This window comes from Biomphalaria glabrata, chromosome 8, assembly GCF_947242115.1.
Source record: "Biomphalaria glabrata chromosome 8, xgBioGlab47.1, whole genome shotgun sequence".
In the NCBI taxonomy this organism is placed as follows: Eukaryota; Metazoa; Mollusca; class Gastropoda; family Planorbidae; genus Biomphalaria; species Biomphalaria glabrata.
The window spans coordinates 7904543-7930570 of NC_074718.1; the positions used below are offsets into that span (position 1 = coordinate 7904543).

General features: G+C 37.6%; 1 protein-coding gene across 3 annotated transcripts; it reads left to right on the top strand.

Moving 5' to 3' along the window:
• Positions 1–2340: 2340 nt before the first annotated feature.
• On the top strand, positions 2341–24046 carry LOC106072374 (TNF receptor-associated factor 5-like). 3 transcript variants are annotated; one of them, XM_056038772.1, is made up of 13 exons: positions 2341–2581; positions 5429–5548; positions 6245–6339; positions 8554–8614; positions 9383–9435; positions 12069–12171; positions 12468–12667; positions 14068–14169; positions 14563–14748; positions 17952–18084; positions 20336–20504; positions 21929–22077; positions 22888–24046. In XM_056038772.1, the coding sequence occupies exons 3-13, from the start codon at positions 6292–6294 to the stop codon at positions 23073–23075; spliced, it is 1392 nt and encodes a 463-aa protein (XP_055894747.1). In that variant the 5' UTR covers positions 2341–2581; positions 5429–5548; positions 6245–6291; the 3' UTR covers positions 23076–24046. The 3 variants fall into 3 exon arrangements, with proteins under 3 accessions (XP_055894747.1, XP_055894749.1, XP_055894748.1); XM_056038774.1 differs by having other exon boundaries at positions 6248–6339; XM_056038773.1 differs by lacking the exon at positions 5429–5548.
• The last annotated feature ends 1982 nt before the right edge of the window (positions 24047–26028 follow it).

A 26028-nucleotide genomic window follows, 5' to 3' on the forward strand; every position in this document is an offset into this window, starting at 1 on the left:
TAATAAAGATTATTATTATTATTATTATTATTATTATTATTATTATTTAGCGCTGGGAGCTCTTTTGTTTTGCTTAACAAGTTATATAGGATTTATTTACCATAGCTGACATTTCGCAGTGATGACCTAAGCCTTGACCTATGTTTAGCTTAACAAACATGACATGCTTATTAATCAATCATGTTTTTACAATGAATTGTTTGTTGTAAAAGGCCTTAACCATAACCTTTTTTTTTATTCTTAAATATGCTTAGGTCTATAGATATTGTAAGACATGACTCACTATCAAAAGTCATCCTTCAAGGTACAGTGGATGGAGCACGAAGAAAGGGTCGTCTTAAGAAAAACTGTCTGGATAACATAAAAGAATGGACCGGCCTCTCTCTTGATATCCTGCTAAGAACAGCTGCTGACTTGGAAAAGCGGAGGTATTTGGTTACGCGAACTGTCACAGCACGAAAGTCAGGGGACAGAGGAGATGAGTGAAGTAGTTAAGTTCAAATCCATCACATGAATAGTCAGAGAGTTGAAATAATCAACGATTGATTTATGAAAAGCAATTATAACGCAATAAGCTTCAGAATCCTTGAGCGGCCATTTATTCTAGACCAATTAACCACCGCCAATGGTTTCAATTATATTTAGAGAAGCGGGACAGAATTTAGATTTGATAAAGCCTTAAGCTATTTGAGGTTTGGGGCCCATTGTAATCAACAAAAGTCAATTTTTCATTTTTTTTTCATTTTTCGTCAAAGTGGTTGAACATTTCCCTGGGAGGTCCCCTAAGCAATAGCCTGTGTTGCCTATAAGAAAGTTCAGGCTTGAAGAGGCGAACGCGATTCGTTTTTACCACTACAAAACGACACTATTACAGCCTGGCACCTTATATATGAAGGTAGAAATTTTATTAGAAAGATCTAGAATCGATGGTTTAAGTGAGACTATTTGTCATAATGATAATGATTTGTGACGTCACAACATGTGGGCAGTAAAGACCAATAGCTCGTGGCCACGTCGTACAGACCTGCCCACAGGCTGCGACGTTGCCGATCAGTGTTCAGGCCTTTTAGGACGACTGGTCTCGGTTTAAGTGGACATACATTTCATTTCAAGAGGCAGTGCCTAGGACTTATTTATATTGTGTGTGTGTGTGCGTGCATTCTGTGTATAGTGTGTGTGCGTTGTGTTTCTGTATTATGTGTATTTCATTGTGTATTGGTGTGTATGTGCATGTGTGTGTGTTTTTTAGTACTGTGTATTTGTAAACGTGTGTGCTGTGTATTGTGTGTATGTACACATATGTGTACGGTGCATACTTTTCGTATGTATTATATGTGAACTATGTGTTGATTATGCGTGTGTGTATTGTGTGTTTGTGGTATTATATATCTTATAAAAAGTTTGTAGCCTGCATTCTGACAGACTAATGTACACCTGCCAGGAAATATCTCGGATACAGGATGTTCATTTTTAAAACCCTACTCTTTTCCATTCACCATTTGTGTAATTATAAACACGGGTGTAAAATGTACAGTCAAATTAGCATAACCAACAAGGTCAAAAGATATGCACTTTAAGTATTAGTCTCAAGTATTCGTCTTCAATGAATGTATATCTCTACTAAGCAAAATAAAAAAAAATGCAAAGTTTGTACAAGAGAAAGAACCGCACAATACTGTCATATACCTCAATGCTAGTAAATGTATCTCCCTTTTTTTCTATTTAAACTAATTAATTAACTAATTGGTTAATTTTTATTCTTTTTTTTTTATTATTGATTCGCGTGTTATCATCGACAATGAATAATTGTGCCAAGTTTTAACTGAATCGGAGAATGGCAATTGGAAGGCATATCGTCGACGAGATTTTTACTAGACAGAGTTGATAATTATATTTGTAAAAACCTTAAACACCAAACACAAATCAGTTAGATATGTATAGGCCTAAAGCAAGGAAGGTTGACCAATGACCGTCCACATTAATTCTCATACTGACCATAGCCCCAAGTAGATCATTATCATTATTTTCCCATCTTCTCGCCTTATACGATTACGTTATTCAATTTAGTAATACCAAAAATATATTTTAAATGAAGAGATATAGATATATGAAATATAAAATCCTACAGTTACAAAACAAATGCACCATAGCACAACAAATGCCTAGTTGATAAAGCGTAGTAATTGACTAAAATATTTTGAACCGTTGGACCAGATACTCAAAGGAGGAGTTTGTCATCGGCTTTTATGTATTTCCCAGTTTCACCAAACTTTGACCCCGTTATGATGGAAACTGTAATTCTTAAGTGTCGTTACAATTAGACCGGAGACCCAACAGTATAGGGGCGTTCCACCCCAGACCCACTCAACGTATTATTTCCGGCTGTGCGTGTGCGTGTGGTGGACCAACTACATTTATTGGAAGTGATTATGTCAATTCTTACCGTGACTTGAATGAATTTTTATTTTGACCAGGGAGAGATATGTGTAACAAGAGAATAGCTAAATGTGTATTTGTGCTTTGATGAATCTGCCAAGTAGTGTTTCATGTTTTTTTCAAGATTCAGAGAATAAAGTATAAGGTAAAAAAACATTTTTCTTGATATGTCATTCTCGACTAGTGTGGCTGGTCATGTCTTCCCAATGAACCCGGGTGCGTTCCATGGTCTTAGCCATCCCCCGCGTTCCTGTGGTAGGTTTGGTCTGGGATGTTATGATCTTCTGGGCTGGGATGTTATAATTTTCTGGGATGGGATGTTATAATCTTCTGAGCTGGATGTTATGATCTTCTAGGCTGGGATGTTATGATCTTCTGGGCTGGGATGTTATGATCTTCTAGGCTGGGATGTTATAATTTTCTGGGATGGGATGTTATAATCTTCTGGGCTGGGATGTTATAATCTTCTGGGCTGGGATTGTTATAATCTTCTGGGCTCCAATGTTATAATCTTCTGGGCTGGGATTGTTATAATATTCTGGGCTGGGATTTTAGGCTGGGGTGTTATAATATTCTGAGCTGGGATGTCATTTTGAACTAATTGTAAAATTATAATTCACAAAAAAAGTCTCCAATTATTTCAATTTCTTACTTTTCATTTTGACTGCTAGTTGTCGTATCTTACAAATGACAGACGTTTCTTACCGAAAATAATGGCGTGCAGCTCGTATCATATCTTGGTGTAACTCTAGTGACTCAGAGATCTCATCTCAGGTATAGGATTTGCTAATCTGAACACTCCGACATGAGAACTAAGAAGCAGAGATTTCAACTCCTTGAAGTCATTTGTTTTCCTGGCTGATTCAGGCAACCTGTTCCATGCTCTAAAAGCCCTAATGGCTTTAGTTATAAAAACCAGTTATAATTTATAAGACGGAATTCGTTAAATGCGTTTATTTTGATTTGGGTGGGTTTTTTTTTTTTTCTCTCTCTCTCGGGACTAGAAAAGGGAGATAATTCAGTAATTAATGGAAGGAAGGGAAGATAATCGGTGAACTTCTTTAAAACAAGATGTCAGCAGAAGACAAAAGAAACATTTTGGCTTAGTTTTCTACGTTCTAAGCCAGACATAAATTGGGGAAACTAAATGTTTTCGGTCGTTGTGCAAGCCACCAGACATCCTTGCTAACCGTGGGTCACAGAAACACATGACTTAACATCATCTTCCCTATAGATCTTAAGGTCTGAAAAGGGAAATTTTTAGTAAAATATGCTGAATTAAAAAAAAAATTAATAAATGTATGTTGCTTGTAATTGTTGTCTATTAGAACTAAGGCTACTAGATTTACAGTCTATGCCAGTCTATGGTGTAAGTCTTGCAATATGTCGTGTCAGTAACACTGTATAAAACCATTCTCTGTGTATCAGTTTAAATAAAGACTTAAGACAATATCAAACCACTTATACGTGACTATAGCAATTACACCGAAGAGGCACACGCTATAACTTCCCTTAAACACTTCAGTGTGTCTAAGAACATCAAACACAAAAACTCGAACTTCCTTTTGAGTTCCCAAGTAGTCACTTCCTTATATCCAAGGGAAATCGGTTATTTAACAGTTTATAGTCAATTAAAACAAAGTAAACTGAGTGATTCTATTTTCTAACCAACATTGTATGCTCTTGTTTATATTTCACTTTCTAGTCTAGTAACCAGGGGCGGGCTGGGCGTCAAAATCGGCCCGGGCATTTCTATACAGTGAGGCCCACAAATTGCATATGAATTGATGGGCATCCAATCATACCTGCCCTCATAACCCTTATGTTCAATTTGATAATGTATCGATATCTGTACGCATGCATACAGTGAACTTTATTTCTTTAAAGAAGTATAGGCCTTATGTTGCTTTTTGATCGCTAAGTGAGTTGGCCCTAAAAGGATGCCTTTCGATGGCCCTACAGGCCCATTTGGTTACCGGCCCAAGGCCCATCGGGCATTTGTCCGAAAGCCCATATAGCCAGTCCGCCCCTGCTAGTAACCAATTTTAAAACAAATCATCATATAATTAAGTTAAATAGCTTTTATAGTATTAAATTGTACATATAAAGTCCATAAGTATCTTTACCCAGAGTTACTCGCCCCTTCCCACGCTTATATGAAATAACAGAAGGACTCGCCCCTTTCCAAACCCATAATTAAAACCCTGATTTCGAGCGACTCGCCCCTTTCCACGCTTACACACCTTAGTCTCAGTTTCCATTGAAATCGTAACCTTCCGAGTTAGAAGATGATAGAAACAAGTAGAAGATCAGCTTGGCCTGTATTGGGTGTCTTCAAGGAAGTAGATCCCCTTGCTAATAGCCTAGTAACTAAAGACACGGAGAAAAAGACACGGGGTCCTAAAGAGAAACGAGAGAGAGAGAGAACAAATACACGAAATTGTCGAATGGCGAGAAAGAGGAAAATCAAGAAAAGGAGAAAGACGACGAGCGATAGAGCAAGAAGGAGAGAGAGTGAGAGAAAAGAGATAGAAAGAGAAGGAATAGATAAGAGAAAGAGAGAATATATATTAGAGCAAAAGAGAGAAGGAAATAAAGAGAGAGAGAGAAAGAGAGAAATAGAAAGGGAGAGAAAAAGAGAGAGAGAAAGAGAGAAAGGAAGAGAGAGAGAAAGAGAGAGAGAGTAAAAGAGAGAAAAGGGAGAGAGAAAGAGAAATAGGAAGAGAGAGAAAAGGGAGCGAGAAAGAGAGAGAGAAAGAGAGAGAGAGAGAAAGAGAGAGAGAATGAGAGAGAGAAAGAGTCTGTTTTGCCAAGAACCACGCTCGACTGATTACATTCCTTTGTCCATTCTCTTCGTCTAGTCCTCGTGTTTGACTGCGCATTAGAGTTGTATGATCAGATGAGACGAGACCAGGCTGAAATAATTTCCCAGAAAGTTGAAATGTCACATAATAGCACCCCACGTGACACAGACCTTTATATCTCTTTTTAGATCCTCCCACCAAGAACTGCTCTGTTCTTGTCCTGTTATCACGTGGACTGATTCATACTTCAAGTTTCGTGAAGCGAATTATCTTATAAAACTGTGAACAGAGAAATATAAATGCTGAATGTGAGTACTTGCGTTATACATTCTTGAAATATGTGTGTCTGTAATAAAGCACATAAAAACAAAAGCCTCGTTGGGCTGTCGATACAATCATCTCGATTTCAACGGGCCACACGAGTCTCTAGATGTAGCATCGACGGCAGTAATATATACGCCGTAAAGATTATCATTATTGGTATAATAATAATAATAATTAATGCTTTCATATGGCTCCACTTATGGCTTATAGCATGCATAGAGCGCTATGGTCCTGCCAGTGGAAGAAGGGGATATCTGGGAGAAGTTTTTCCGTGCTGCCTTTAAGCGCTCAGTAAACACAACTTTCGAGTCGGGTGTCGATCCTCGAGCCCCCTTTTATAGGTAGCCAAGCCAAGCTTCAAGCGTACTTAGCCTCTCGACCACGCTTACCAAACAAACTAATAATTATCATTCTCTGGCACTGCCAGGGTCGAGTTTCGTTACAGAAAAACAAAATTCATTGAAGTCCCTTTAACAGTGTCAACTTAGACATTTTCTGATTATTATCATGATTAGTTCTGGGTAAACCTTAAGCTGATGCTGTATAATGTTTTTGTTTCTCATGATGAAAAAGTTAAAAGCACCTAAAAAAAAACTATCGTGTATAAATTGTAATGTAGCGCTAATAAAGATTCCCAAACGCAGTTAACAAGCCCATATAATTTTTTGATCATATTTTAGCTGCAGGTCTAGTCAAGCTAAGCGAGACTATAGGAGTAAAGAGAGAAATGACGTCATCAGACGAGGAGGACATTCGGTTGAGGCACGAAGATGAGGTAACAGCATGTGTACTGAATACATTTACATTGAAAAACAAACAAACACACAAACACTTTCGGTATGATAGAGACACGTAGCCGAGATTCAAACAAATCAAACAGTTTGAAATGAATATGTCAATAAACTCCCCGAGTAAATTTATCTTATCAATGTTCTGCATTCTAGAACTAAAAAAATAAACAGGTATCTAAGTTAAATTGAGGTGTACTTCTTCATTAACTCTTTCTCTCCTAACTGACGATACCAGCGTTGATTCCTCCAGAATGTGGTAAATAATTACGGAGAGAAAGAGTTAATATAAATCTTTAGACTAACAAAAATATATACTTGGCCCCCATTCTGCAGTACAGTTGCTATCAGAGGGAGGAAGTTCAAGTCTTAGAAGTAGCAATATGAGTGTTTCCCAAGCTGTGTTGCGAGAATTTGAGTTTGAGTTTAATTTAGGCCATGTCGTGCCCGTAATCCTTTAAGGATCACTCTCCATTTACATAACAAGGGCTAAATTCTATACAGTTAAATCATTAAAAACAAGGTCTATTCACAGTTAAAATAGTAAAGGTAGTAAAAATTTAATAATATGGGTAAAAATCTTATGTAAATATTATATGTTCACAATTCAAAAATCAGATCTTCGTAGACAGCCCCACCTCCCAGACAAAGCCCAGTACCTTCCCAGGGTCGACATTGTCAAATAGTGATTTTAAGGTTTGTTTTCGAAAACATTTCTCCCTGACATCCTGGTATCTGGGGCAATCAATGAGGATATGTTCCACGGTGAGGCGAGAGTCACAATACTCACAAAGTGGGGGCTCCTCTCTCTTCGGCATGTGTTCCGAGAAACCCTAGTGTTCGTCAAAGCCTAAGTAAGTGTTCCAAGATCTACTGGAATAATTAACTTGTAGACCACCACGTAAATTTCTCTAAATAAAACACAGTGTTTCCAGCATATACTCAGAATGTGCGAAATGTTCCGTTAAGGAAGAAATTTGGGAACCACTGAGCTATATGACCGAAACGTCGCCTTGCTTTGCACTGTCTCATCATGAAGCTGTTGGGTCAAATCTCTTTCGTGGTCCCTAGGGGGAATACCTTGAAAGTTTCCGTACTGTTCTTTGTCAACCAGCAAGCGCGGCTTAACTCAAATGCACAATTCTTAATCTATATTAATATTCAAACTCCAGCTCTCCCAGAAGGGTGGAAAGTACCATAAATTTAAACTGGACATAATCAATTTCTTATGTCATAAGTTTCTCGTATATTAGATATATGCTATAATTATAATAATGCATTATTTACAAAGCTTATATCCATTCTGTAAGTCTTTTGTCTGTGTGGTAAAAAAGTTAGTACACATTATTTCTCCCACACCCAAACTCAGATCAGGCTGAAATTTAGCACAAGTATTTCTTTCACTTGACAATACAAGAACCAATTTTAAAATTAACCAATCAGTTAATTAAATATTGGGAATTAATTATTTTGTTTGGTATCTTGAAAAACGGAAAAAAATAGTTCTTGACTGATGTGGTTGAATCCTTTATTATACATTGCAGGTCAACACTTACAAATTTGAGGTTAACAATACATTACTTTTTTAAAAAAAAAAACACTTCTATTTTCATAAACGATTCGCTGACATGGTGGTTGGCGGGTTGGTTTGAGAGGCTTTATCTTTCGAGTTCGAATTTAGGTCGTTCACCTTTTTTTTTAAATTTATAAATGCATTTTAAAAAAGGTCCCTCCCATACCCCCTTCCTTCTCACCCCACCTCTTTTCCAACTGGTCCAGACATGTGATAGAACCATTGCGTATTGACAACGCTAAAAGCATGAAATTGCGCTTAACTTAAACAATAGATAAAATATTTCTAATCGCACCGATTTATTATAGTTGGTCCAGATCTATTACAAATTGAATTACATAATTGATCTAAACTAATTGCTACAACTACTCTCAATATAAGCTTTGTCTGTTGTTACTAATGTGTATTATATGTTATTCTTGTTTTGTGATATTGCTGATATATATTAGTTATAGTGTTGCATAGTGCTTTTATAGTATTGTTATAATGTTATTTTACTTCAAGAGAGCATCATACAGTTACAATAGTATTTTACAGCGTTATTTTAGTGCTGTGATAGTATTCTCATAGGGTTGCTATAGTTTTGTTATAGTGTTATTACTGGGTTGGTATATGTATCTATTTTTAGATCCAGTTCTCTCCCATGTCACCAAATATTCGATCCTTTACTCAATTCACCAAAGATAAAGGTACGTCTGCTAGTTTTAATACCTACTCTCCAGGAACAAACAAGATTTATATTTGGTTATTATTATATAAACTCTGTCCGTCAGGTTGAACTATTTGACACATTTTTCTTTAACACTTAGCGTTTACACAACTATTTATTGTTGATGACAAACTCGTAAATCAATAAAAAGAAAATAATTAGTAAATCGATTAGTGCTATTTTTTAAATTTTAGTTATACATAGCAAAAAAGGCATAGAAATGTTACTATATTTAGAGATATGGCACCAATATGAATTGACAGTGACAGTGTCTCTTTTTGTCATGTGTCACTATGAGGCTGCTTCTCTCAGTTATCTTTTCGGTATTTAAGATCTTAGCTCTCTCTCTCTCTCTCTCTCTCTCTCTCTTTCTTCCCTTTACTTTTCTTCCCTCTCTTCTCTCTCTCTCTTTCTCCCTCTCTCTTCATTCTCTCTTTCTTCCTCTCTCTCCGCTCTCTCCTCTCTCTTCTCGCTCTGTCTCTCTTTCTCTGCACTCTTCTAGTCAGTTTCTGTCTCTCTTTGACACTCTATTTGCCTCTGCCTCTGTTTGTCTCTCTTCTCTCTCTCCCCTCTATCTATTGTGTGTGTCTCTCTCTCTTCTATCTTTATCTCTATTTATGTCTCTCTCTTGTAATCTATACCCTGCAGACGCCTCTGACTAATTTTTATACTACTTACTAATATGTATCTTAAATGTCAGATTAACATATTTTTAAATTGATATGTAAATGTCTGTATGTTTAAACAGACAGTCAAAGTCTGACAGAGGTCAAGGTCTCACATGGGCAAGACTTCAGTCAGGTAAGTTAGGTTAGTGTAGCTTTAGATGCCTCATTTTATTCCTATCCACATTTGACCTCATCGCCTGTTTAAAAAATCTTCGGAAATTTCTTTGTTGTAAAATACTGACTGGAATGTACTTATCGACCTTCACCTTTTTCAGCCACAAAATCAGTCACTCCACATGGTCCCTTCCCCAATATTGTTATTTATTTTAAATATTTTTATTAATGAGGCTTAGAATTGACCTCGGCACTAACATTTGTATTATAGATGAAGACGGCAACATCTTAACGTAGTTATCTCCTCTTAGTTTACGATTACATCTTTGTAATATAAAAGGTTTGCATAGTTTAGTATAGTTATGGTCTAATCAATGTAAAAAAAACAACAACACTAAAATAGTAAGAGAAGAAGAAACAACATTGTAAAACGTGGGGATTGAACTAAAGAAAATAACTCACCGATTCTCAGATCGCTGGTATCTCTCTGATTGCAGAAACACAATCCAACTATGATCAATGAAAATATCCCAGGTAAAAAGAAATAATGTCACAATCTCCAAATCCAATTTACATATCCCGATTCACTAACACAAATTAAAGAATACACTCATTAATCCTCAGTCAAGAAATCCAAAATCATAACAAAAGTTTCTTAACACATTTACACACTAGCTCAGGTCATTTACACACTAGCTCAGGTCCTTTACACACTAGCTCAGGCCATTTACACACTAGCTCAGGCCATTTACACACTAGCTCAGGTTATTTACGTCCAACAGTGTAAACAAAAATAGCCCTACTTCGCATGTGGAAAAAATGGTTAGTCAGGGAGGATCAGGGTTACAACAGTATAGATAAAAGTTGGAGGTGACATCCGGTAGCATTAAAAAAAACGTAATGCTTAAAAAAATATGAAGAAGATTCGGGACGATTTTATAATTAAAAGACAAAGTAACCAATGTCCTGGTCACCATATTAAATGTTTTAAAAAATGAAATAAATAATTAGTGATTCAGTGCAATTATAATCGGCAATAGCCATACGAGAAACATAAAATACACCAACGTTGTCATTTACCTAAACAGATACAAATTATCACCTAGTTAGCTGCCTGGTGGTGCGGTTTGTGCGCTGGACTGTCGTTCAGATTCGTCGATGGTCGAGGGTTCAAATCCTGCCCGCTCCCATCCCCCGTCGTCCTGCGGGAGATTTCGACTAGGAAGCAAAACTATCTTCGACTCTGAAGGAACATCCGAAAACATGTCAAACATTTTACAAATACAAAACATCACCTTCGCCTATTCCTTAATTTATTGAACCCTTGGAGAACCACCAAGTATTAATTAACTGTCTTTCTTTATTCCTCTTTGTTTTTAGCCTTGGATGTAAATTTTTGTCACTGGCAGACCAGTCCCTTCTTTTATGTGTCTGGTCATCGCTCTCTCTGTCTGGTACTTTCTGGTTTTTGGGCTTTTTCAATTCTTCCTTCGTTACGTCACCGGATACACCAAAGCTTTAGCTATTTATAGTATTTCCGCCCTAGCACATTGTGTAATTGGAGGTAAAGAAAGAATAGGGTTAAGGAAGAAGGACCGAGAAGAAGAAGCAGCAGCGGGTCATATTACACGTCCTGAAGAGTGCCTGGTCTCTTCGGACTGTGGTCAGTGTCAGCGTGAATTAAAACCTTGTCTGGTTTCATTCCCTGCCGTCCTGTAGGACGTCTAGTCTAGGATGTTTCGGCTAGGACGTCTGGGATAGGACGTCTTGGGTCGGACGTCTGGGGTTTGACGTAATAATTTTAACTTATGAATGAGCATCTGAAACTTACAAAACATAAACAAAGCTGTTGTGACACGGTTACTGGGTGAGGTCAACCGTGACACACGGTCAAGTGTTGGGTATCGAGAGTTAGAGGACTTGCGGGAAGTGACGAGTGTGTAAACAAGAAGAGAGGAAGTCAGCGAGTGAAGTTGGGTGTCTGTATATAACATTGCCGTGTATATATGTTATGTTGAAATGTTCCACAATTAAAAGGCACTTTAAACGTAAAAGGAACTTGTTTCTTCAGAAACCGCTAGTATTTCATTGTGATATTGATCTTGTTCCCCTCTGAACCTGATCCTTAGGAAAGCCGAAGAAGTTTTCATATTTGGAGACAGGATGTCTGATCGGTTGTGTGGTTTGCGCTCCGGACTGTCGTCACATCTTGTGGGGAGGTTTTGGTTAGGATAATAATAATAATTATTATTATTATAATTTTAATAATATATATTACCCATGAGGAAATTAGTCTTACAATGTGTGCATTTCAACTAATACATTATAACTATCGAAACAAATATACGTCCAGACTAGATTCCCTCAAACCAGATATGTGAAATGTTAACGTCTGATAGATCAATTCTGTTCAATGATGTGATTGCCAGGGGAACAAACTCAGTTTTTTTTTTTTTGTATACGGTATCGGTTATCTCCCATGTGTTGGTAAAATCTCAAAATCCTGTCCCAGAGATGCAATGATCTTCAATTCCGCAGGAGCATACGAAACTTGCTTAACAAACGAACATAATTCAAGCACCTCTTTAAGTTTTACTTATAGAAAGTATGTGTCATTGAATCTCGTACATGTGAGGTCATTATACTCTACAGACAGAAGTGAAAAGTTTTGCCAGTTATGACGAGACTTCGACGAGGGCGTACTTTGATGAGAATGTTAGACCACCGTCCTATAACACTTCTATAAGCCAAACAGGTAAAATATATTGTGTTTTTTTAATATGCTATATATGATATACTATATTTCAGTACTTCCAATCAATCAAACTGTAGTTAGTGATTTCTAGAACAAAGTAATGTGATTTGTAGAAGTACGTATATATATATATATACATTGTTTAGCTTATCATGAAAATTCTCCAATCGTATTTTCTTCAGTGCAAAGTTCAATTGTTAGGGTTACTGATTTTTTCATTAAATTTCAAAATGCTTTAAACTGTTATGTTTTATTTCTTAAAACGATATGAAAGCCAAAAGTTTATCTTCTTCTAGAGGTCAAGGTTGTTATAGGCCGCAACAACTCTGTCAATGTCACTACAGCAGATGTTGGCACCGACACCACAGATCTCCTTAGTGTCACCGACAAGACCCCGCTGCAAGACGCCATCGAGATTCTGAAGCTTCAGCAGGAGGAGATTAAAAAGATGCAGTCGATCCACGAGCACTACTTAAACTTTATCCTGGAAAGCCAGGTAAAGGGGGCACAACTGCTGACTCATTTGCAATGACTCTCCACAATCACACACACCGTAAATAAAACAGGTTACTCATCATATAGATTATAGATGGATGCAATTATAAACAGCCTCTCCTGCATGTCTGAAATCTAAATAGTGTAGTATAGGAAATTAATTATGTGTTGTTCTATTAAAACATCGTAATTATTGTAATGACTCATTAGTAAGACGCGAAGAAGTTTTGGTTTAATTGGGTATTTCCGTAGTGACGCGACGGTACATTAAAAAGCAAGAACGGAAATGGTTAGAGAGAGATTATAGGACGATGAGAGACCCGCTTGTAAGTGACTTGACGACGTGGCGCTGTGCCCTTCTTTCTGTAAATAAAGCTTTGTGTTCTGACGGTCGGAATACAATATTTTATACTATTCGTTCTGATGTTGGCTCAGACATTTAAGAATGACTGACTTTGATAACATTTCAAGTAAACAGACTTAAAACTTGAACTACCAGTACCAACCACCAACATTTAAAGACAACGAAGTACTTGTAGTTTTGGGGAGCTCAGGTGAGGGGAGTCTGGAATGGAGAGATGAAGATTTCATTGAAGACAATTTCATTTTCGAGTCAGCTCCTCAAGCAGAAGAAGAAAATCTTCCCGTGTATACTATCGATGAGCACATGAAACCTTTTTGGGGAAAAAATTGATGAGAAATAAATAATTTGAATTTTTTTTTTTTTAAATTTTGTGACGTGACGCAAAGGGGGGAGGAGGCGGGGGGGGGGTCTGAGAATTTGTGATACTTTGTGATAAGGGGGGAGGGAGGGTCAGAAAAGGTCATTTTTTGCGTGACGTCATTTACGAACTCATCATTTCATCCCTTCTTTATCTTCCACTTGACTTTCGGTCATAGGGGTGATGTGACCGTTCTGCTAACCAAATCCCTCCACTTTTCCCGGTCTGCAGCTGTTCATGCGATATCAAGAGAGAGGCCGCTCCATTCTTTTAATGTTGTCCAGCCATTTTTTTTTTCTTTGAAAGACCCTTACTTTGCGAACTTGACACGAATTCCAGATCTGAAAATCCTCCCACTTGAGGGGGACCCCCAAATGAGTGTTGGGAATACGCGTTTACAATAAATTATCTCATGCCATTATGTTCCTTTACATTCTAACCGATGTCTAGAGTGCACACCAGGTCATTTTATTTTCTTTGAAAGACCCTTACTTGACACGAATTCCAGATCTGAAAATCCTCCCACTTGAAGGGGGCCCCCAAATGAGTGTTGAGAATATGCGTTTACAATAAATATTACGCCATTATCTCATGCCATTATGTTCCCTTACATTCTAACCGATGTCTAGAGTGTACACCAGGTCAGTCTAAATGCAAATTGTTTATGCTTGATCTTCAGCCAAACTTACAAAAGGTCTTGGACTTACATCATAAAAAAGATTCAACAGAAGGCCCACGGTCTCCACTTCCTCAGCCACCATCTCCTAAAGCCATGAAGGAGGTAACCATTTAGTTTGTTTGAAATGTCTTTTGTTTTTAATTTAAAGCTTATATTAACTCACTTTGTTTTTCTTCTGTCTGTCTGTCTGTCTGGTAAAAAATGTGTACACGATATTCCTCTCGCACCCATTGTCGGATCAAGTTGAAACTTCGCGCAATTATTCATTGGCATAGACCAGACATGAATCAACAAAATAAATTAACAATTCGTCAATTAATTACTGGTAAATAATTATTTTGTTTGATACCAACAATACCTTCAGTATTGACAGATAGGTTAAATATGTTTCGTTTCGTCCCCTTAGTTGTTTAAAGCATACCTACTATTGGATCAAACTGAAACTTGTAATATATAATATATTATAAGAAACATCGTTTGTTTTCTTCTGATCAGACGCCAAGAATGATTCACCTGGGAGGTCTGTTGGAAGAGAAAATCTACATTCAATTTGAGCAGCTGTACGTGAATGCAAAGATCTTCAAACCAACTGCCATCGGGGGCTCCAACGGTTTCTACGACGACATCCTGAGAAGCGAGATCTCTTCTCTCAAAGAAGCCAACAAGAAGCTCCGAGAAAAGGTGAGCTTTAGCTGAGCTGTTGGACACTGGTGTACATTACATGTGAATCTGGTTAATCGGGCCATATTGGGACGCGATCACTTTGAACTAAATAACCGACTGGTCTGATTAACCTGTTTTGACTGTAGAAAGTTGTTAGCTTTGGTACTTTAGGATTCGGTTCGAATAAGCGGCTGGTCCGATTAACCAGATTCAAGTGTATTTGTCGATACATTTAATGGTAGCGTGATTGTGTGCTATGCGTTGCCGTCTGTGGTCATTACGATATCGAGCCCATCTTTATAATGATGGTCTTAAGCTTATCAAAATAAATACATATTACATATTTTACAAGAAGAAGTAAAGGAAAGATCACTCTCTTATTTCTGCGGATAGTCCATGAGAAAACAAGAGGGGGAGGGGGGGGGGAGAACAAGTAGTCACAAAAGAGCAGGGCCGGGCCGGTGTAACCAAGAAATATCACTCTTTTTTTTTAAATTTCTACCTCACTTTAAAAAAAAAAATGGTTTGGAGGGAAGTAATCTACTGTGTGGTAACTATCGAGGCGACAGAGCAGGTTCAAGAGTTTGGTCACCATGGAAAGATCACTCTTTTATTTTTGCAACTCGGAGGAATGGAGTTATCCTAGGTAATTTTAAATGGAAAAAAAAAAAAAGAGGCGCCTATTACATATTTTAGTACTTTTGAAGAAGTTCTAGTTAATATTCGTAACAGAATTTACGAGTTCAAGGGGGAGAATAATAAAAATATGTAATTCTGTAATTATTGTTATACAAATTGTGTCCCTTTAAATCATTCGAGCACATCGGAGACAAAAAAAGTTTTATACTTGACAAGTTTCTGTCGGAGTTCATGTCATTTGGTAAATATGTCTGGTTACAGCCGAGTCTACATGAAATACTACATTCTTTGGTATTGACTTGAAGAAAAAACTTTCTCACCCAGCTATGACCTACATATTATATCATAAGCACAAGCTAAAGAAGCCGATGTCTGCCACCGATTGTCAAATTTAAACATAGTCATTTCACTGTTTTTATCTGTCTACTGAGTCACCGTTATGTTATTCATCTGAGTCACCGTTTTTGTCTGTCTTCTGTGTCTCCGTTTCTGTCTGTCTTCTGAGTCACCGTTTTTGTCTGTCTTCTGTGTCACCGTTTTATCTGTCTTCTGAGTCACCGTTTTTGTCTGTCTTCTGTGTCTCCGTTTTTGTCTGTCTTCTGAGTCACCGTTTTTATGTCTTCTGAGTCACCGTTTTTATCTGTTTTCTGTGTCTCCGTTTTTGTCTGTCTTCTGAATAACCGTTTTTGTCTGTCTTCTGAGTCATCGTTTTTGTCTGTCTTCTGAGTCACCGTTTTTGTCTGTCTTCTGTGTCTCCGTTTTTGTCTGTCTTCTGAGTCACCGTTTTTATCTGTCTTCTGAGTCACCGTTTTGTCTGTCTTCTGAATAACCGTTTTTGTCTGTCTTCTGAGTCATCGTTTTTGTCTGTCTTCTGAGTCACCGTTTTTGTCTGTCTTATGTGTCTCCGTTTTTGTCTGTCTTCTGAGTCACCGTTTTTATCTGTCTTCTGAGTCACCGTTTTGTCTGTCTTCTGAGTCACCGTTTTTGTCTGTCTTCTGTGTCTCCGTTTTTGTCTGTCTTCTGAGTCACCGTTTTTATGTCTTCTGAGTCACCGTTTTTATCTGTCTTCTGAGTCTCCGTTTTTGTCTGTCTTCTGAGTCATCGTTTTTGTCTGTCTTCTGAGTCATCGTTTTTGTCTGTCTTCTGAGTCATCGTTTTTGTCTGTATTCTGTGTCTCCGTTTTTGTCTGTCTTCTGTGTCACCGTTTTTGTCTGTCTTCTGAGTCACCGTTTTTGTCTGTCTTCTGAGTCACCGTTTTTATCTGTCTTCTGAGTCACCGTTTTGTCTGTCTTCTGAGTCACCGTTTTTGTCTGTCTTCTGAGTCATCGTTTTTGTCTGTCTTCTGAGTCACCGTTTTTGTCTGTCTTCTGTGTCACCGTTTTTGTCTGTTATCTGTGTCACCGTTTTTGTCTGTCTTCTGAAGCATCGTTTTTGTCTGTCTTCTGTGTCTCCGTTTTTGTCTGTCTTCTGAGTCACCGTTTTTGTCTGTCTTCTGAGTCATCGTTTTTGTCTGTCTTCAGAGTCACTTTCCCGATACTCTTAAATGTGTATCCCACGTTGCTGTAAAGACCATCAGCAGATCAAGACCTCGCCTGAGCTGCTATTTGAAGCTTTTCAGACGAGAGAGAATATAAACATTTGTTATGCAGTCCTTCTTCAAGTCAAAAAGTAAAAAGTAAAGTTCCCCTTTCAGACCTTGTGGTCTATAGGGCAGATGATGTAAAGGTCATCTGTTTCTGTGGCCTACGGCTAACGAGGGTGTCATGTGGCCAGCATAACGACCAACCGGCTTTACTTTTCCCATACTAATGTTAGGTACCCATTAGAGCTGGGTGGACTCATATTCGCCCGAAGATTCCAAAATTAAAAATCCGAGTCTTCATCATGATTCGAAACCCGGTCTCCGGTTTGGAAGCCAATTGCTTTACCGCTTGGCAACCGCGCCTCCTGGTCCTTCTTAAAGCTCACACAAAAAGAACACAACCTAATCAGTTGTCGAAAGTAGAACTAAAGCCATTGATAACCCTTTTGATAGTGTATATCATATATAGAATAATTAAAAATTTTCAAAAATATAAGAATATAAGAATTCAATTTTATTTGGGATTTCTATTTATGGAAGCGAATATATAAGTAGCGAGCTTTTGGTGTATTCGGTGTAAAGAATACAGAAGTATTGAAAAATTATATATATTTTATACTTGCTCTTTGTAGAACTGGAAGAATAAATAATTATTCTTTTTGCGTTTCTTCAAGGTAATTTTTATTATTCATTAGGCAAAATCGATTTTTCAATATGGTGTTTAGTTTATCGATTTAGTTCAAAATCCCAGGCAATCTTTCACTTTTAAGTTCCATTATTTCGCCCGCATATTTCTCCTTTTCCTTTTGTATTCTTTTTCTATCTTTTTGCATTTTACAACTGATCTTAAACAATATATTCTATAAAAAGAAAGCATCAGTTTGTATAAAAATATCTAAAAATTAATTATTATTCAACGCTGGGCATAAAGATCTTTTTTTTAAAGAAACGATCACATTAAATTAATAACAGTCCTTATATTTTCAAATTTGTTTCCCAGGTAACAGAACTGGAGAAAAAGCTTCAGAACCAGGGTAGACAAAATCTCCTTATTCCAATTTGTTCTGGAATGAAGGCCAGCAAGTCTCTGACAAGACTAGACGACTGCAATATCAATACTAGCGCCATTGCAGGTAACCAACTATTCAAAACGACCAGACGGTTAACCATCTAGTTTACGAGTGCGCGATACTACACCCCAAAAATGGCCAGTGGAGTGAAAAAGAGACTGGTTCGCATAGTGAGTTGGCCCTGTACGGAGACAGGGAAACCCTACCACGAACTGCTGCTTTCCTTGTCCGTGTTACCAGAGAATAGAGTTCACAACACGGTGCACTAGTGCGATGAGAGGGAGTTTATGTTTGATAAATGACTATAACTTTAGTTATATCGGAGTTTAGAGTTTAGGCCGAACCAAGTTTTTATAAACTTGAATGAGAATGGACTAGCACATGTTTTAGATTAAATACAGACAATGCTGTTCATAAGAGAGTTTAGTTTTCTGGTCAGTGTGGCAGATGGAGAAGCCTCTCAATAAAGTCTTGGTCCTCCTCCCATCTACATTTTGCGCTCTCTTTTTTTACGAAGCTTATATCAACTCACGCTGTCTGTCTGTCTGGTAAAATATTTGAGCATCTTTTTTTCTCCCATTTCCTATTCTCGAATCAAATTAAAACTTTTCACAATTATTCACTGAGCCTGACAAGACATAAAAAAAAAAGAAAACAATTAGTTAATTAATTGTTGGTGATTAATTATTTTTTTTAGTTTCGAAATATGTGGCATAAATGCTACTTAATGAGAATGTGGATAAATATATGTGGATTAAGTCCCCTTGTTACGTTTTGAGAACTTTTTCTCCCGATTCCCAAGTTAAAATTTTGCATAATTATTCATAGTCGATAACAAATCACAAACAATTAACCAATCAGGTAATCATTTAGTACTAATTAACTAATTTGTACTGGAGCTAAACAATTGTAATTTTTATATAAATGGTAGAAAATAGCGATTATATCCCCTTAGATTAGCTTTTTTTTTTAAATTTTGTTGGTGTTTTTTTTTGCTATTTTTTTGCCTCTAATTGCCTCGAGCTATTGGTCTACAATGCCCATAGGATGACACGTCGCAGGTCAGTGTTGAGGCCTTCAATAACTATTGGTCTCAGCTCAACGCCACTTTCTGCCGGCTACCAACATTTCTTCCTTTTTTTTCTAATCTCACAATCTTCCTTTGCCCATCCCCCTTTTCCCTTCTTCTCAAGATTGTTGTTACCTAGTAAGAAGTGTCAGAGGAATTTAAAAAGTGTTGTTTTTTTTTCTTTTCTTTTCCATCGATCCTATAGCCATCGGGAAAACCCCCAAACAACACGATGCTTCCGTGTAATTGCAATGTGTTGATCTGATTAGAATGAAGATGTGCACATCCTATTTGAACTATATTTCTAAACAAAATGTGTCTCGAGACACAATGAATGCATCTACTGTTTGGCGTGAGCTTGATGTATAGACACTGTTTTACGATGAGACAAATAAAAAAAGAACACTAGACATGTTATTAAGTGTCTCGTGCAACTTACCTATGACAACATGGGAAAAGCTTATTGGTTAGCACTGATTTGTATTGGTAAAATGTCAAGAAAGCTTTGAGCTGGTCATTTAGTTTAATGTCAGTAAATAAAGCAAAAAAATAACAAATAAAAACAACATTAACCCAGGGCGGACGTACACATAGCGGGCCAAAATTTAATGAATGTTTACGAGACCCCCTCTTCTAAATTTTGTTTACTATAAAAACTAATATTATTATATCATCATTGCAACATTTAGTATAAATGCATAGGAAACAACTCAAATGCAATAGGTGCTAGAGGGTCAATTAAAATTACATCAATCTTACTATACACTAAATATGTTAACTCTTTAAGTCCACATCTTTAAAAACCTGAAAGAAGAGCTGTGACTGAAAGTGATGTGAAAATTGCGTGGCCCTGCTTGGCGCTTATCCCAGTTTGGAGACATCGGTCAAGTCAGACCAAGGCCGGCCCTGCATTGACCTGCCTAAACAAAAAAACATTATAAAAGAGCAAAGTCCTAGACCTGTTCTACATTCTATAAAAAAAAAAAAACACAACAACATCATGGGCTTCATATAATTAAAAATTGAAATGAAAGCCGAATCATTATACTATCAACAACGACAACAACAAACAAAAAATTTATTTAATACTGAAACGTCAATAGTTTGTTTTTAAAATTCACGACAACTTAACTACAAAGAAAAGAGAAAGACGTAAACGTCTTCTTATTTCATGGAAAGTCTGCAATTTATAAGATAAGCTTTGGTTGGTTGGTCTAATCAAGCCATTGACTATGTTTTGTCCAGGTAGACCCACGTCCCCTGTCCCTCCCCCTCTACTTATACAAGACATACGACCCATCGAAATGACCTTCAAATGGACCATCAATGACTACATGAAGAAACTTAGAGAGGAAAAACGGAACGGAAGCAAGGAGAGTTCTTGCCCCTTTTATTTGTCCCACTGCGGGTACAAGTAAGTGACTACAAGGACTGACCATCATCTTTTTAATATTGACCATGATCTCTTAATACTGACCATCATCTCCTAATACTGACCATCATCTCTTAATACTGACCATCATCTCTTGATACTGTGAACATATAGTTTTTGTCTACGATGCCAAACTCCCATGTATAGATTATAACGAATCTTGGGTATAAAAGTTTGCAAAGAGTCTGTTTAAAAATTGTACCAGTTCGATTGTTTTTATGTGTTTATGGTTTTTTTTTCCTTTGTGAAATATAATATAGTTCAGCGATCCCTAAACTACGGCCCGCGGGTTTTATGTTGCCTGTAACAAATGCCAGAAAATGTAAATGTATGTTAAATTTCATGTTTACCTTTGGGTTCACTACAAGCTTCACTTAAGTTTGAGTCTTTCAATACTACCACTTCAGAAGCTTTACTTTTTAGGTTTTATTTGTTGAAGGGGTTGTGTGTTAATATGGATGGGCTTTTGGGGCCACTTTAAAAAACATATGGCGGTATAGGGGCAGGGTGGATACCAGGCTAATCAATTTATAAGTTAGCTTGACACCTGTGTTGCTGATAAGTGATGTTGACCAAAGGTGGAGTCCTCGACGCACCTTGTAAATTGTTTACCGTATTTTCTTCTCCCAAGTGCTACTGTTCTCTAGAACTTCTTTAACACGTAGAGTGTCATGTTTACTTATTATAGCTTTTTTATATAGCGCTACTTTCATGCTTAGAGCGCTTTGGTCCAATCTCATTTGTGGACCAGTGGGGGGGGGGATTTGTGGACCAGTGGGAAGGGGGTATCTAGGAGTTGGTTTTCCGTGTTGCCTTTAGGTGCTCAGTAAAGGCAACTCTGCCCGAGTCGGGTGTCGAACCTCGATGCCCCTTCTAGGTAGCCAAGCCAAGCCAAGTTCAAGCGCACTTAGCCTCTCGACCACGCTTCCCATGTTTACTTATACATTGCTTCAGAATATAAGCCCCTCGAACTCTATAGCAGAGATACCTCTTACAAGCCTTATGTTTTGTAGGACAGATGATGTAAGGGTCATCTGTCTCGTGGGCCGACTGTTGACGAGGTGTTATGTCGCTAGCACAACTACCAACCGCCTTTAAAGAGTTGAATGGACTGAGAGACGTCCTTCAAATACTTAAACTTGGATTCCAGTTTTCATGGTGATTTAAACCCGAGACATACAGGCCAGGAAGATAAGCACTTAACATCACTGTACTTAAAATCACACCCTTCACGACCCCTTACTTTCTCTATAAGTAAAGTATATTTATAAGTTTTAAATAGTTATATTTTGAAACCATATTTAAGGCCCTGAGATTAAAATAAGGCAACATTTGAAGTTGTAATAAAATTAATTTTAAAGTTTTATAACAGGTGAATGAAATGCTAATGCAGTATGTCGTTTCAGAGCTCAATTGGAGGCGTACCTGAATGGAAATGGCACAGCGAAAAATAAATGCATCTCCGTGTTTCTAAGGATCGTCAAGGGAGAGTACGACAGACACTTGAAGTGGCCAGTTAACTTACATGTAGTGGTCATCCTGGTCAATCAGTCAGGTATCCCTTTTATCATATATAACAATATGCCTAAAAACAATCTTCAATACTTGATGCACAAGACTGCGAATGTAATATAATGACAAAATTGACGAATTGTTCCTTGTGTCAAGTAAAGAAAGGCTACAAAGATGTCAGAATAAAAAAAAGTAGCCGTTGCATCAGGGCTCTGGTGGGTCAAAAGTATCATGATGGCGGATTTTCAATACCTTTTCTAATTTATGAAATCTAAACGGGAAGTCGGACAGACAGACCACACAAAACTAATAACGTCCATTTCCCTTTCGGAGGGCCGCTGAAAAAAGCTAATTTAACTTCAATTTCTTTTACACATTTTCTTGATTTCCTCCCTTGAGCAGCTACCCCTTCAAAATTGTATGCATAATACACTGAATTAATAAATATCCTTTCCAGCATATTTAATTGGGAGGCCCGGCGGATGAGCGGCGAAGCGCTTGGCTTCCGAACCGGGGACCCGGGTTCGAATCCTGGTAAAGACTGGGATTTTTAATTTCGGGATCTTCGAGTCCAACCAGCTCTAATGACATTAGTTAGGGAAAAGCAAAGGCGGTTGGTCGTTGTGCTGGCCACATGACACCCTTGTTAACCGTAAGCCACAGAAACAGATGACCTTTACATCATCTGCCCTATAGACCACAAGGTCTGAAAGGGGAACTTTTATACTTAATTTAATATAATTATATTTCTAATGTAAACATTTTGATAGGCTTTATATAAAATTACATTGGATGAATATTAAAGACATATAAGCTAGTAATGTAGTTCTCTCTATTTCTTCTTGCTGTCTAGAGAACAGAGCAGACTCTCTGAAAGCTGGCGGGAACATGTTCCAGTACACGCAGCCTTACGGCATGTCAGAGTCCGAGTGTGACAGCTGGGGCCTGGTGGAGTTTGTCAAACATGACCTCATCAAAACCAAACATTACATCCGAGACGACAGGATAGTTCTTAAGTGCAGAGTGACCATTTTGGCCTGACAGTGATGGACAAGACACGTCCAGGGACTTACGCCGAAGACATTTCATCCATTGTGCACATGTACAAGCCATCATCTCCCAGTGCTTTCACGTGACTAGGCATATATAAATAAATAAATAAATAAATAAATATGTTTGTGTTGGTTAAATTTAACCCGCTTTTTTATAAATGCAATCTATTCAAGTGATGTTCAAACTAAGGTCCGCGGGTCAGATTCGGTTCTATCCAGCCACCTGCAAAATCGAATAGGAACGGATCCTTTGGCAAAGTAAGTAAGATACGTACTTCCGATCTATGGCGCAGATTATCTGTTTCTTTGAACTACGGTTAACGATCAGGGTGTCACGTGGCCAGCACAACAACAATGAACTGCTACTAATGTCAGGTACCCATTAGAATTGGGGGAACTCAGGGGCGTCCTAAAAGAACCGAATTAAAAATTCAGTCTTCGCCGAGATTCGAGCTTGGAACTTTCCGGTTCGGAAACCTGAGATGAACTCCTATTGAAAAATCAGAGCAGGAAGGACTCAATCCTCCCTTAGTGCTCTGGCAAGAAACTGGGCCGTTCGGCGTAATGCCTGGTAGCTACCATACATGTCGAGTGAGCTCTCGGAGCTGGGGACACAAGATATGCGACACTGGTTCGGAAACCAAATGATTTACCTGTTGGCCACCTGGTTACTTAGTATTGGATGTTTGACTGTGATTCAACACGCGTGTCCGAAATGTCCGAAATGTATATTGTGTCCTCGGGCTGAACAAATGTTGGGATCACTGAACTATGCTAAAAAATTGTCATGTTGTTGCAGATCATAGAAGAAGGGAGCTGAAATTTAAAAAAAAAAGTTGTGATTATGATCCGAGAGTCGTTTTTGATTTCAGTTTAAGTCTTTCTGGTCTGTGCTTTGAGATGCTACGTGGAATATTTTTTATGCAAATTAAAATTACCAAATAAAACACCAATAATTTTGTTATATTTATTTTCTTTATATGTTATAATTCTCAGACCGTAGGTCGTAGTAGTATAAATTAGTCATTCCGTTACTTAATTAAAAAAAAAATAATAAAAAAATAAATAAATAATTGGGGGAAAAAAATTGAATAGCGCGAATTCTGAGGTTTCCTTTTAAAAACAAAATTGGGGAAAAACGTGTAAAGCTTTAACCTAGCGAAGAAACAAAATTATAGACATTCTGATAAGTTTATCTTGAAGTAAATAAATCCTTAAGTGTTATTGATGAAAAAAAAATTATTGGGGAAACAAATTATCGCTAGACCAGTCATACTGGAAAGCGTAATAAATCTGAGATTATATCTAGTCGTCTAAATTCTTCATGAGCTCATTGCAATCTTGCGTTGACGAAAAGCCAACATCTGGAAACCGGTACCGGTCTGTCCACTTTGGGAAGCTTTTCTATTAGTGATTTGTGAAAAGCGGTCATAGTAATAAAATTCCTTTGGACCTTTCAGCCTGTTTATAATGACGTGGGCAGGGGCGGACTGGGTATCAAAATCGGCCGGGGCATTACTATATAAACCGGCCCACAAATGGCATGTCATATATTTTCGGTGTGGGGGGATTGTTACCCCTACGTAATATATATATATATTACTGTGTGTGAATATGTAATTAATCTTCATTACATCTGACCTTTCATTCTTTCAAAAGTTTTTTTCTAGCCTAGAATACTCTCTTCCTATAATTAGTGGAAAGACAGTACACACCGCCAAGGGACAGCTAGGGAGTCTGGGGGAGCGCTGTGAGCTCCCCCTGGTGGGGTTCCAAGAATTGTTTCCGTTATTTTAAGCTTTAAAAAAATTCATATTCTGAGGTATCTACAGTGCAATTAGCTTGCTACTCTTCCGCTTAAAAAAATTCAAAAACCAAAGCTGCTATTCACTGGAGTCCAGCGACTTGTAGAAAAAGGTAAAATGCTTTAGTTTTTGTATTGGATGGGGAAGGGTAACCACAAAACCCCTTTTGGCTACCCTCATGAAATTAGGTGACTGTATTTTGCTTAAGTTAGCTGCACTGGGGCAATAAGTAAAGTTTCCCTTTCAGGCAATGAGGTCTGAGGCAAGTGATGGTTTGAACCCTTCCCTTCCCGGATACGCCCATGATAACGCATAGAAAACTGGATGTATGCTTGCGTAGGATTACATAATGTATTCTATTTATACATGCATGTAGTCTGAAAACTATAAACAATACAATAGCAGCATAATGAGTTTGAAACTTTGTTGGTATAACTTATAGATTACAGACGTTTCTTCACAAAAATAAGATAAGTTACGTCCTACGCATTTCATATGTCAACCTAGTTATGCATGTTGATACGTGGCCTAAATATGCTAAATCATTGGTTTTCCTGGCTGACTTAGGCAACTCATTCCATTAAAAGATAAGAAAAAGGCAGAACGGTTAGAGAGGCGCTTACTTAGCTCTTGCTTCGTCCTAGTACATTATCAAAAACGCGATTTGTATATGAATATATTATTTAAAATATAATGATTCTAAACCTCCTTTCATTAAATATCGGATGTGACAGCGCTTTATAAATTAATATCAGGTGACCGAGCCTCGCCCGGATAATAATTTGTGAAAGAAAGGATATATACCCGAAGTCATTTGGGAATAGAGTTGTAATTACGAAAATGAACGATCGGGTAAAGACTATCAATCCGAAGAGTTTCTTTTTCGTTCTGTCAGTTCTCAAATGTAATTGTACATGGCGATTAGAATAGAAAGTCCTCCCAGCAGTAGGCCTATAGAAAACCACAGCTCACGACTTAACGTTTTACATTGCTTCTTTCGCGTAAAACTATTAGGCTATTATAGGCTTGGAAGAAAGTTTTTGCAATGTAACTTCTAAAATCGTTACTTTCTGACATTTGCAATTAATATATTCATTATGGCTCTGAGACATGGACACTTTACAGAAAACAACTAAT

Bases quoted from the DNA above. Each gene is read 5' to 3' on its own strand.
- LOC106072374 (XM_056038772.1), top strand. From the start codon at position 6,292: ATGACGTCATCAGACGAGGAGGACATTCGGTTGAGGCACGAAGATGAG. The intron at 12,172-12,467 runs GTAAAATATATT...ATCTTCTTCTAG, and splicing joins CACTTCTATAAGCCAAACAG to AGGTCAAGGTTGTTATAGGC. The intron at 22,078-22,887 runs GTATCCCTTTTA...CTTGCTGTCTAG, and splicing joins CATCCTGGTCAATCAGTCAG to AGAACAGAGCAGACTCTCTG.